Raw genomic sequence first — 13,366 nt, forward strand, 5'->3', positions numbered from 1 at the left:
GATACAAAGTGGCAGACATAGTTGGTGGTTTAAAGGTGGGTACGGACAGTCCAATTTTGGTACCAACTGATCTGCCAAGCACGCACCCCCCCCCCCACTTTGATCTTTTTGTACGTTTGGCTCAGTGCTAGCTCTCTTGCCTCTGAACCAGAAGGTTGAGGGTTCAAGCTGCACTCTAGGACTTGAGCACATAATTTCGGCTGATATTTTGAGGGAGTACTGCATTATAGGAGGTGCTGTCTTTCAAAGGCAGATGTAAAAGATCCCACAGCACTATTCAAAGAACAGGGAGTTCTCCTGGCCAATATTCCTCCCTCTACCAACACCGGTAAAACAGATTAATTGGTCATTTATCTCATTTGTGCCTTATGAGGTCTCATGCACAGTTTGGCTGCTGTATATGTCTACAAAGCAACATTAACTGCACTTCGAAAGTAAATAATTGGCTGTGAAGTGTTTGGGGATATAAAAGATGTAAAAGACACGTACAAAATGCAAGTTCCTTCTTTCTTGCATGAAATCCTGTGATAAGAGTACTTGTAAATAAATGGCTCACTAAAAAAATGACTGCAACTTTAAGAGCTCTTTTCCTGACAGCCAATAACCTTGCTGGCTTTTAACACCCACATTAAATGGACAGATGTAACACTAAGCAGGTACATCAGACAAATAACATCAAGGGCTGCATCATAATATTACATAGAATTTTACAGCACTGAAACAGGCCATTAGGCCCAATAGTTTTATGCTGGTGTTTATCCCCCACACAAGCCTCCTCCCACCTGACTTCACCTCTCCCTACAATCATATCTCCATCTGGGTTCTGTTTCAACATGTGATGAAACTCTTGTGCATTCTTTGTGAGAGCCAACAGCAGCAGAGGGAAACCAAGTGCCTTTTTATGCAGTGTGCATTACGAATGGGAAGCCAACAGTTGGGGAATCTCTATTATTCTGTCCTCACTTGATGTCTTATCGGCAGAACTGTTTCCAACAAGCGGAATTTGTACCCTTAAAGCTCCGTCTACCTGTTCTGAATCTAGTTGCACTGGGTGGCACTGGGTGCTGAAAATGGAAAGGGTTCATTTCTCCTTTGAGGTTTTAAGAGGGTAAACATAGACTCTTACAGCATAGAAGGTGGCAATTCAGCCCATCGGGCCTATGCTAGCTCTTTGAAAGAGCTATCCAATTAGACAAAAACCCCTACTCTTTCCCCATAGCCCTGCAATTTTTTTCCCTTTCAAGTATTTGTCCAATTGCCTTTTGCAAGTTACTATTGAATCTGCTTCCACCGCCCTTTCAGGCTATGAAAGAGTCTGCAATGCTTTACCACAATTAGCTATTGAGGCAGAGGTCATAACATCATTTAAAAGAAATGTGGATAAGTATTAGAGAAGGAATAATATAAAAGGATATGGGAATGGGGAGGGAAATGAAATTAGACTGGATAGTTCTAGTTGAAGAACTGACATGAATGCCATGATGGGCTGAATGGCCTCCATTTGTGATGTAATTTCTATGATCCCACCTATAAACACAAGAAAATCATAAGCTAAATTAAAAAGTAATAAAAAACTGAGAGGGAAAGGCACTGCAACAATTGGAAAGCTTGAGAAAATTATTTGAACTGATAAAAGTTCAAAAATGGGACATTAATAATAGAGATTATAGCTTAGAAATTAGTGTTGATGCTAACCTATTTAATTTGAATGGGTTACCACCTCTGCTACAATAGGGGACAGGAGGATGCCATATGAATGTGTTCATGCCCTGATGTCACCAACTGTAATTTGCAGGGTTATATGGCGCTATTATGTGACAGATCAGCTAACAACATAGAATGGAGATTGATCTGGGATCTTCCAGCCCTTGCATGACTCAGTGCCACACTAGACGGTGTATATATTCACTGAGCCATTTGGGGAGTTAATTCTGTGTGAATGTATTCTGACTGATTAGATTTTGATGAATTGAGTTGTAGACAAAGAAAAAAAAGAACTTGAATTTATTGCCTTATGATCTCAAAACGCTTTAAATGCTTTACAGCCAATGATGTACTTTTGAACTGTAGTCACTATCGTAATGCAGGTAACACGGCAGCCAATTTGTGCACAGCAAGGTTCCTCAAACAGCAATGAGATAATGACCAGATAGTCTATTTCACTGATGTTGGTTGAGGTATAAATATTGACCAGGACTCTGGGGCGAACCCTCCTGCTCTTCTTTGATCTTTTATGTTCCCAAAAGGGCAGACAGGGCCTCAATTTAACATCTCACCCAAAAAACAACACCTCTGACAGTGCAGCACTCCCTCAGTACTGCACTGAAGTGTCAGCCTAGATTATGTACTCAAGTCGCTGGAGTGGGACTTGAACCCACATCCTTCTTAATCCAGAGGCAAGAGTGCCACCCAGAGCCACAGCAGACACTCCACTCAGACCCCATCAACTGCAGGTTCTACTTACGGGCACGGAATTTTCTGCTCCTCAGTGAGGCCGGCTCCCTCGACCAGGAATATACCATCGCACAGATTCACCGGTAGAGGATTGGTAAAGCAGATTTCTGCCATTAGATCTCGGTACTGCAACGGTTCTCCTACAATCTGAGGGAACAAAGAATTTATTTTAACTCTGTGCATAAAGTTAAACAATTTTTTTTAATGAAATTATTATAAGCCTCCTCAATGAAATTATTTTTTCTTTCTTTTTATATATGAGCAAAATATACCCTAGATATTGCCATGTCAGTGGCTTGTGCACGTCAACTTTTCAAATTTTAGCCCCTTTGATCTTCCTTCCTACTGTTGAACAATGTGCTATTTTCCCATTTTAACATGTTCCATTGTAAGATGTGCTACAACAGTTGATTAAGGAAGATCAAAGTAATATTTGAGATTCACTGCACGTCTGGGGTGGAACAACGGATGAAGGCTGGGCAGGACAGCAGCAGCTTCAGGGTAGGCCAGGGAAGGGCAAGGTGGACCATGGGCCTGGCTGTGGCAGTTTGGGGAAAGTGGGGTGCTGGGTCCAGATAGAAGGAATTCAGCCTCTCCAGGATTTTGGATATTAGACATTGGAGCGAAACTCAAGGCCCAGGCCTCTGACAGAATTTAATCTGGGTGGGGGGAGGGAGCAGAGCAAAAAATAAGAGGCACATTTCCAATAGGACTTGGGCAACTTTGCAGGTAAAATTATGAAGCAAATTTTTTTTCATGTCAGTTATAAGTTTTGTTTTTTAATCTGTGTGTAACTGGCTGGCTAAGATAAATATTATTAGTCATTTGAGACATACAATTGGTTTCATTTCTCCTTTCTTTTAATTGTAGATTTTGGTCATTGAGGATTGTTTGCTTTCATAAGTCCTTCATTTCTTCTTCATTGGAAGTTTAGCTATTCCCTTTTCTCAAGTTCAATTGATATGCTACTTACCTGTTCAGTTGTGCTTTGTTTATTTATGAATGCAAAATTTGAGTGAATCAGGTACAAGTGTGACACGGGCTTTGTCTATCGCAAGTGTGACTCAACAAATCACAGGTGATGGCAATCAATGCCTTTACGTTTACCTAAAAAGCTTCAAAATTCAATTCATTATTTTGAGTTTGGAAGAAGAGCTCAGACTAGAATGTGGAAGGCATGTCTCTCTCTGGCTAGCTGCCTCTGATGTATGTGTCTCAAAACTAAAAATGTTGATAACATAAAATTTACCATGAAAAATTCATCCTGCAGCTTGTTTCTAAATAATTTGCAAAACCTAAAAAATGGTCAAAAATGAGGAGATATACCCTTCTTGTTGTGAGTCAGCCTGCCATTTGCATTGATGAATCCTGCTAGTGCATGATGGCAAAATCAGCACATGCTCAAACTGTACTATCTCCCTGATAACAATGATGGCACAAGGTCAAAATAGCAACTTCATGACAACGTGTTTGAGAGAGGCTGAGAACTTTATGTAAAAACATTAAGCTACTTAAAAACACAAATAAGGATTTTTCAGGTAAGATTAATCATGTTATTCTAAAATATATAATTTGATAGATTTTTATTATCTTACAATCGCCCTGTCTTTATTTGGAGTACACAGCCATATTTGACACAAACAACTTCTTCTGATTGTAAGGAACATTTAGCTGCTGAATTGGAGGATTTTGTGCATTTGTACTGGCATTACTGTAACTAAATGGGTGCAGAGCCAATTAGAGACTGTTAGGTAGTGGAAGGCACTAGAAAGGAACTGTCAAGGCTCAGCACAGTATCTACCAGTTACCCCAGGCTGATATGGCTCTGTAGCAGGCACAGCTATAATGCATCAAGGAACCACAGTCCTGAAATTCCACTAGGGGTTTAGCAGTCTTCCAGCAGAAAGGTCGGAGAAACGGTGAAAATGCAGTTTCCTTGGGCGTTCTGCTGGTTTCTCACCCAAGTTACAGCAGGGCCAAGGTCTGTTGAGGCTCAGACTGAGCAAGCAAGATATCACCAAGCTGTGCCACTTATCATAAGATCTGGAGACTATGTAGGCTACTTAGTTCATAAGATGTCTCATACATTGAAAGATTGCTACTATGGGATGCTAATTCCCACCAAATTTCTCAGTAATCGTTACCTTAATGCTTAGATCTGGATTGCGGAGAGAGATCACTTTTCTAGCAATCAGTAACTCCTCAGAGTTGTACTCTATTGCAAGGGCCACGATGCGAATCTGATTTTGTTCTGTCAAGGTTTCACTGTAGTCAGAGTAAAGCACTCCCAGAGACACTGTCTTATCTGAAGGAAAGAAACAACGATGGATTACTGAATGAACCCCTAAATACTTTACACACAACACTACTCTTGATATCCTTGCTTTCTCATTGGTGTTATGTGGCTTAGCATTTAGCCTGTGTCAATTAATGTAAAAGAATTAACAGCAGAATTACTTTTGGTCCCAATTTTGTTTGGATACCATAAATAGAAAGATGCAAACCATCTGCAAGATGCTTTGCATTCTTATTTTTTTTTACATTCTTGCCCCCCTTGTTTTTGTGTCTCCATTTGCCATACACCATTCCCTAGCTAAGAGAGTACATGGGCAATCTGTTCCCAATGAGGGGTACACAGGACCATTCTGGGTTAATGCATCCACTGATTTTTTTTTTAACCTTCTCTTTTCTTTTTCCGTGTGGAAGTATCCAGTTGTTGCTGGCTGCCTTCTCTCCAAAAGGCATGGCAAAGATCCTACCATTCCATAGCCTCTGTATCTTCAAACTGTGTATCTTCAGTCAACTTGGTCCATTCATTTTTGACACATTTTACAAGCAACTTACTGTAGATCTAAAGAATAACAGTATACCAAGTAAAGGCACACTATCAATAATGTGAAGGTAGTTCTTTGTCCAGTATAAAAAGGATTTTGTGTAGAGGAATAATGGTAATTTCTTACTGCAGAGTCAAATTAAATCTTCTATTTTTAGTGAGGCATATAAAAAGTCACAGAACTACAGGATAAATTTAGACCATAAATGGCTAGGTTTACTATGGTATTACTATTGAATCATGATAAATTTATAACTACTTTAAAAAGTTTTGAATTGATTCAGGATTGTGTTGAGATTGCGATTTGTAACTTTTGGTTTCCCTGTTCTATTTTACAATCAATGTAATATTCAATGTGGAACCAAGGATAAAATACAAAAAGGCAGAAACCCACATGGAGAATCACGAATATTTGTAGAACTTCTCCCTGTGAGTACAAACCCTCCTGATCATTAAACAATGAACAGTTAGTATATTCCAAAATGGAGAACAGTTCCTAATTTATAGACAACTGGCTCAGAAAAACAAAGTAATCAAAAACAGAAAAACAGTAGGTTTTCTCCAAAGTCTTACTGTAGTCTGAAGTTCCAATTTTCCTCTTATTTTTAAACGCAAATGTAACTTGCTGTATTTTTTTTATTTATAGAAGTTGAGCCTTCAGGTTTCTGCCTATCCATTTATTTGCATAATGATCAGACTAAGTCTCCTCAACTAACTGGTACAAGTTTACAACTCCCCTCCCCCCCCCCCCGGGTTATATTTCACACACGACTGGAGTCTAACATAAGAAATAGGAGCAGGAGTAGGCCAATCGGCCCCTCGAGCCTGCTCCGCCATTCAATAAGATCATGGCTGATCTGATCCTAACCTCAAATCTAAATTCATGTCCAATTTCCTGCCCGCTCCCCGTAACCCCTAATTCCCTTTACTTCTAGGAGTCTACCCTGGTTTTATTGCAAAAATCACAGAGGAAAATCAACTGAGAATGAAAGTACTCCATTCTTTTAGTGATTTTCACTTTTGTTGTTTTCTGCCCATTATCAAAATAGAAAATCAATTGAAGTGAATGTTTTCTTTCTTTGCCCCTCTTCTCCTGAAGGTGATGATTCGTGCTGAGGTATAGTCCCAAGGGTGCCAGTGGCCCTTGGGTACGTCGACCAACCAGCTGTTCTTCACATGTGAGGCTACAGAGTGATTGTTGGCAAAAGCCATTCCTATCCTCGCCAGATGTGTACATACACACATTTCCAGCAGGGATCATGGAACATGAGTCAGAAGCAGGAATGTTTGCTGATTTCCCTCCCTCCCTTCCTTGCTCAAAATGCTAAGGCCAATTGTAATGCACTTACCATCACCCTAAATATGATCAGCTATAGGCTACAACAACAACTTGCATTTATATTGCGCTTTTAACATAGAAAGAAAAAGTCCCACGTTTTGAGGAAGAAGATGGACGCCAAGCCACCAAAGGAGATATTAGGAGGGTTTACTAAAAGCTTGGTCAAAGAAATGAGTTATAAGGAAGGTTTTAAAATGATGAGAGGGAGGAGTAGCGGTGGAGGGGTTTAGGGAGGGATTTCCAGAGCATGGAGCTGGGCAGCTGAAGGGAAAAGGGATACAAGAGGTCAGAGTCAGAGGAATGCAAACTTTGGGTTGGGTGGGGGCAGAGGTGCTGTAGGGATGGAGGATGTTACAGAAATAGAGAGGGGTGAGGCCATGAAAAGATTAAAAACACGAGAATGGGAATTTAAAATTTGAGGCATTGGCTGACCAGGACTCAATGTAGGTCCATGAGGACAGGGGTGATGGGAAATCACAGGCCCATTGGCAGAAAATAAAAGTCTGCAGATCTGCAGTTTCTTGGTCGGCACTCCCTTGCAAGCGCAGCTCTTCGCCGAGAGTGTCTGATCGGGAAATCAGCCCTCAGAAAACGCAAACAGAGGATTTCTTCACAAATACCTCCATGAAGTCACTACACATGACCCAAAGGAATTCTGCCTGTCTGTGGTACATTTACCTACAGAGCCACCAAGCAAACCTAGAAAGATTTTTTTAAAATTCATTCTCTTAATGTGGACATCACTGACAAGGCCATTTATTTCCCATTGCTAGTTGCCCCTGAGAAGGTGAGGGTGGGCTGCCTTCTTTGTAGCGGTTTGATACAACTCGGTGTGGGACTGGAGTCACATATAGGCCGGACCGGGTAAGGACGGCAGGTTTCCTTCCCTAAAGGATATTAATAACCAGTTGGATTTTTACGACAATCCGACCGCTTCATGGTCACTTTTATTGATACCAGCTATTTATTACCAGATTTTTATGAACTGAATTTGGATTCTCAAACTGCCATGGTGGGATTTGAACTCACCATTTCTAGATTATTAGTCCAGGCCTCTGGATCATTAATCCAGTAACATAACCACTGCGCTTACCATACCCCTTAAAGTTAAAGGTTTTTAATAAACAATTATAATTTGGGACCAATGGGAAGCAAAAGAATAAAGTGACAAATGTAAAAAAAAAATTGAGTTTATGTATGAAATTAAATTTCGGCCGGGAGCCAAAACGGGTGATAGCAGATTGGTCGCACTGCTTAATTAAACAGCGGAAGCAACATGCTATAGACAGAGCTAAGCGATTCCACAACCAACGGATCAGATCAAAGCTCTGCAGTCCTGCCACATCCAGTCGTGAATGGTGGTGGACAATTAAACAACTAACGGGAGGAGGAGGCTCTGCAAACATCCCCATTCTCAATGATGGCAGAGTCCAGCACGTGAGTGCAAAAGACAAGGCTGAAGCGTTTGCAACCATCTTCAGCCAGAAGTGCCGAGTGGATAATCCATCTCAGCCTCCTCCCGATATCCCCACCATCACGGAAGCCAGTCTTCGGCCAATTCGATTCACTCCACGTGATATCAAGAAACGGCTGAGTGCACTGGATACAGCAAAGGCTATGGGCCCCGACAACATCCCAGCTGTAGTGCTGAAGACTTGTGCTCCAGAACTAGCTGCGCCTCTAGCCAAGCTGTTCCAGTACAGCTACAACACTGGCATCCACCCGACAATGTGGAAAATTGCCCAGGTATGTCCTGTCCACAAAAAGCAGGACAAATCCAATCCGGCCAATTACCGCCCCATCAGTGTACTCTCAATCATCAGCAAAGTGATGGAAGGTGTCGTTGACAGTGCTATCAAACGGCACTTACTCACCAATAACCTGCTCACCGAAGCTCAGTTTGGGTTCCGCCAGGACCACTCGGCTCCAGACCTCATTACAGCCTTGGTCCAAACATGGACAAAAGAGCTGAATTCCAGAGGTGAGGTGAGAGTGACTGCCCTTGACATCAAGGCAGCATTTGACCAAGTGTGGCACCAAGGAGCCCTAGTAAAATTGAAGTCAATGGGAATCAGGGGGAAAACTCTCCAGTGGCTGGAGTCATACCTAGCACAAAGGAAGATGGTAGTGGTTGTTGGAGGCCAATCATCTCAGCCCCAGGGCATTGCTGCAGGAGTTCCTCAGGGCAGTGTCTTAGGCCCAACCATCTTCAGCTGCTTCATCAATGACCTTCCCTCCATCATAAGGTCAGAAATGGGGATGTTCGCTGATGACTGCACAGTGTTCAGTTCCATTCGCAACCCCTCAGATAATGAAGCAGTCCGAGCCTGCATGCAGCAAGACCTGGACAACATCCAGGCTTGGGCTCATAAGTGGCAAGTAACATTCGCGCCAGATAAGTGCCAGGCAATGACCATCTCCAACAAGAGAGAGTCTAGCCACCTCCCCTTGACATTCAACGGCATTACCATCACCGAATCCCCCACCATCAACCTCCTGGGGGTCACCATTGACCAGAAACTTAACTGGACCAGCCATATAAATACTGTGGCTACGAGAGCAGGTCAGAGGCTGGGTATTCTGCGGCGAGTGACTCACCTCCTGACTCCCCAAATCCTTTCCACCATCTACAAGGCACAAGTCAGGAGTGTGATGGAATACTCTCCACTTGCCTGGATGAGTGCAGCTCCAACAACACTCAAGAAGCTCGACACCATCCAAGATAAAGCAGCCCGCTTGATTGGCACCCCATCCACCACCCTAAACATTCACTCCCTTCACCACCGGCGCACTGTGGCTGCAGTGTGTACCATCCACAGGATGCACTGCAGCAACTCGCCAAGGCTTCTTCGACAGCACCTCCCAAACCCGCGACCTCTACCATCTAGAAGGACAAGGGCAGCAGGCGCATGGGAACAACACCACCTGCACGTTCCCCTCCAAGTCACACACCATCCCGACTTGGAAATATATCGCCGTTCCTTCATTGTCGCTGGGTCAAAATCCTGGAACTCCCTTCCTAACAGCACTGTGGGAGAACCGTCACCACATGGACTGCAGCGGTTCAAGAAGGCGGCTCACCACCACCTTCTCGAGGGCAATTAGGGATGGGCAATAAATGCCGGCCTTGCCAGCGACGCCCACATCCCGTGAACGAATTAAAAAAAATTTTTTTTTAAATCCCTTGTCACTGATTTCCCAACTGGATGAAATAGTCTTTCCCTAGTCACCCTATTAAAACTATTCATTATTTTATAAAGCACCATTAAATCATCTTTGCTTCAGTGCAAGAAATCTCAGTAGCTCATCTCTCCTTTTAGCTAAAGCTTCTCATTTCGAGTAGAATCTGGTCAATCCATGCAGTAAGCTCTACTGGGCTTCAATGTCCTTTCTATAACAGGGTATCTGAAACTGCACACAGTGCTCTAACTGTGGCCTAACTATTGCCATGTACAAATTTTGTTAAGTTGTTTGCCCATCTTTGTATATTAACAGCTTTTTAAAAAAAAAATGCACGTTATCTCCAATTCCTGGTGGTGCACCACCAGATTAGCAGATGAGATAAACATCAATAGTAAATGACAGTATAGATTTAGAGGTAAAGATGGAAACATCTATATTCCCTGGTGGTTTAGTATGACTTGGCTTCACATTGACTCACATTTTAACCATCAATCACCTATCCCTTTCCCACAATCAAAATGCACTTTGATACATATTTGGCATTACCTTCTTGAGGTAAGACTGTGACCTTCTCTAGATCTTTCCAGCTGCAATCTTTAATTGCTTTCCCATTGTACAGGATGGTTTGGGCACAGAGGATCAGCCTGCAATTCTTGATCTCCGAGGATTTGTTCGAGAGAACAGCAGAGACTTGAAAATCGGACCCGTTCATGTTGACTTTGTCGGTTTTCAATTTTATGAAGAATTCCTTCTTTGGCTCGTTAGTCAGTTTAGTCTTCATGTCTGCTTTATTGAAAACCTCTCTTTCTTCCTTAGTACCTTTTTAAAATTGATTAATTGTTGAATATATTAGAGCTGTAAGTATTTTTTTCCTTTTTAAGCAAATATTCCCAAATTTAACTTGTGCCTCCACAAAAAAAACTTCATACTCCAACATAGACACCTGACGGGAAAAGACCCAAAAATGCATTACATTGCCTGCCGAAAGGTTCAGTCCTCCCACCAAAGCATAAAGTTTTCTTAAATTATTGACCTTTTTTTAAAAAAAAGACATATTTTGCAAACATTGCAAAAAACCTGAAACATTAACTCTGTTTGTCCCTCCACAAATGCTGACTGACCTGCTGAGCGTTTTCCAGCATTTTCTGTTTATTTCAGATTTCCAGCATCTGCAGTATTTTGCTTTTATTTTGCAAAGATAGAGTTATAATTATGTACAAATTTCGAAATTCAGCAATATTAATTGTTAACCTTAAAGTCATTCAACATAATTGAATGGGTGTGGTTTATGGACCATCAAGGTTGTATTTACCTCTGCTATACTGCCCAAAATCGGGTGATATGGCAGCTGAAGAAGGGGTAGAATGGGTCGGGGAGGCCTACTATGGATCCATGCTCCTGAAACTGGTGCTAGGCATTTTACTCCCAACCTCCCTAGCAGGGATCTTAGCTACCGCAATAGCCTCGGGGCACAGGGCTAGGAAAACTCTACCACCCCGCGGAAGTCCTGCCAACCCCAAGTAATGCCAGAGGACAGGTGGCGAGGTACATAGTGAGGGCAATGGCAGAAAGATGGCTGACTGCCCTGATGGAGGGAGAGGGCCTGCTGAAGGCCAAGAACCATTCAGTGTCCTTTATGATGATTTAAGTGAAACTCTTCAGGACACTTCTGCCCCTTTTCAAGGTTGCTGCTCCTCCTGGCACAGTGGAGCTGCCGAATATTGCTGCCAGGCTTGCGCTTTGTGGCGCTGATCCTGCTGGGAGTCTGCCCTACGTGTGTAATGACCAATGACCTAGGAAAATGCTGGAAACATTCAGCAGGTCAGACAGCATCTCTCCGAGGCTTTCAGAAGCTTGGGTTAACATTTAAGATTGGTGACCTTTTGTCAGGTTCTGACAGTTATTTGCCCATCACCCTGCACTTACAAAAACAAAAAGGAAGTTAAAAGTTCCAATTATTCTTTGAGGCTGTTTGATTTCTGAAAAGGGCTTCTAATAATGAATCTCTAATGGTCTTGTATATAGCGGGTGCTGTACTGTAGGATACACGGGGAAAATTAAAGGCTGATCCTGAAGTTGGCATCAATCAAACATCCTTCCTCAGTCTCAGTTTGCCCAGGAACTCCAGTATTAACATTCAATCACACCTTAATGGTTTTGATGTACCAGTTATGTGCTTTTCAGTGTTTATGTTGTCTACCCTTTAGCCAGCCTCTCTTCCCCTTCCTAGTACTTGTGGTTGAGTCTGGTGTAACATAACTGTATTCAAGGATTGTTCCGTTGCCCAACTTTCAGAATTCCTCTTAGGAGTGATTAAATATAATTCACTAGGCTTGCTTTCAAATATTTCCCGTAAACTTTGATGTTCATGCCAATTATGATGCCAGTCTAATCATTGCTTACCCTCTTGATATTTGTAATTGTTTGTGACGTCCTCACGTTCATCAGTGCCAATTGCCTTTGTACTGATGTTCTGACCAACTAGTCGACTATTAGCCATGATCTGCTTTTTCGATCCGTCGTTACGGAGAAGCCATGACACATAATCTGCGTTGACTTCAGCAAAGACGAACGGAGTGTCAAAATTCTGATCAATGTCCCCAGATTTAATGGCTTTGACTGGAGCTGGCCCACAGCAGTAGATTCCTGAAACACAAAAGGCTAAACATCATTACGGTGTCAAAGTTACAACAACTGCTTCCTGTTCTATTGAACAATTTTTAAACTGTGCAATATTTGGAATTGTTGAGGCTTGTCTAGCATTCTGTAGTTTAAATATATAGTCAACTTGAATTATTTATTCACCAATTATATTGTCAAGTAATGGCTACTCAGAAGTGATTACAAGGCAGTAATCTCATCTTTGGTTCAGATGATATAAACTGTGAGAATTAAGTTTGTGGTTGACACACACCATCTGAACCCTATGTATACTGCCTGAAAACTGCTCCCTAGTATCCATTGCTTTTTAAAAAATATAAAATACTGGTGAATTTCCTGTAGTGTTCTCCCAGGTAGTAGTCTAGGTCTGGAGCATGATCGTGATGTTTAGCTGCATGCTCCAGTATTCCCAAAAGTACTGATCTAAATAGGCATGGCCAGATAAATAAAGCTGATTGTAAGTTCCTGAAATCATTCAGAGGGTTATTGTAACTGCTTGTAAATCTTTAGTATCAGGTCAGCAAGGTTCAGCATGAAATGATTGCCTTTTTAAAAAAAAGGATTGTTTAGCTTTTTAAAGGATTGTTTTGCATCTGTAATAAAGGATACAGGAGTTGGTTGGAGACAATTTTTGGTGTTTTTTTGCCATTGGAGAGAATTGTATCAGATGCCAATGGACTGGACACTATTTAGTTGAAGGATTAATTACTGTGACATAATTACTGCTAATTTATTGGGTGACAATCTACAGCTGATTACTGGGACTTACTAATATTTCCCTTGGACAACTTTTGATTTCATCCTCAAATGGCCATCATTTTTTTTCTGCCAAAGAAAAGTCTCTAAGCATATAATGGTAAAAGGCACTTACTACACAAACATGTTACTGTACACCC

At 41.8% G+C, this 13,366-nt stretch overlaps 1 protein-coding gene across 1 annotated transcript in view; it reads right to left on the minus strand.

Annotated features, from left to right (window-relative positions):
* The window catches only part of LOC137335313 (protein-glutamine gamma-glutamyltransferase 2-like), a 61,140-nt gene that overhangs the window by 2,411 nt on the left and 45,363 nt on the right, over positions 1-13,366 (minus strand). Inside the window, exons 9-12 of the mRNA XM_068000630.1 lie at positions 12,213-12,455; positions 10,356-10,628; positions 4,599-4,759; positions 2,465-2,601 (exon numbers count right to left, since the gene is read on the minus strand). Coding sequence (XP_067856731.1) covers positions 2,465-2,601; positions 4,599-4,759; positions 10,356-10,628; positions 12,213-12,455 — 814 coding nt within the window. The remainder of the gene's footprint in view (positions 1-2,464; positions 2,602-4,598; positions 4,760-10,355; positions 10,629-12,212; positions 12,456-13,366) is intronic.

This window comes from Heptranchias perlo, chromosome 19 (genome assembly GCF_035084215.1).
Source record: "Heptranchias perlo isolate sHepPer1 chromosome 19, sHepPer1.hap1, whole genome shotgun sequence".
NCBI lineage: Eukaryota > Metazoa > Chordata > Chondrichthyes > Hexanchiformes > Hexanchidae > Heptranchias > Heptranchias perlo.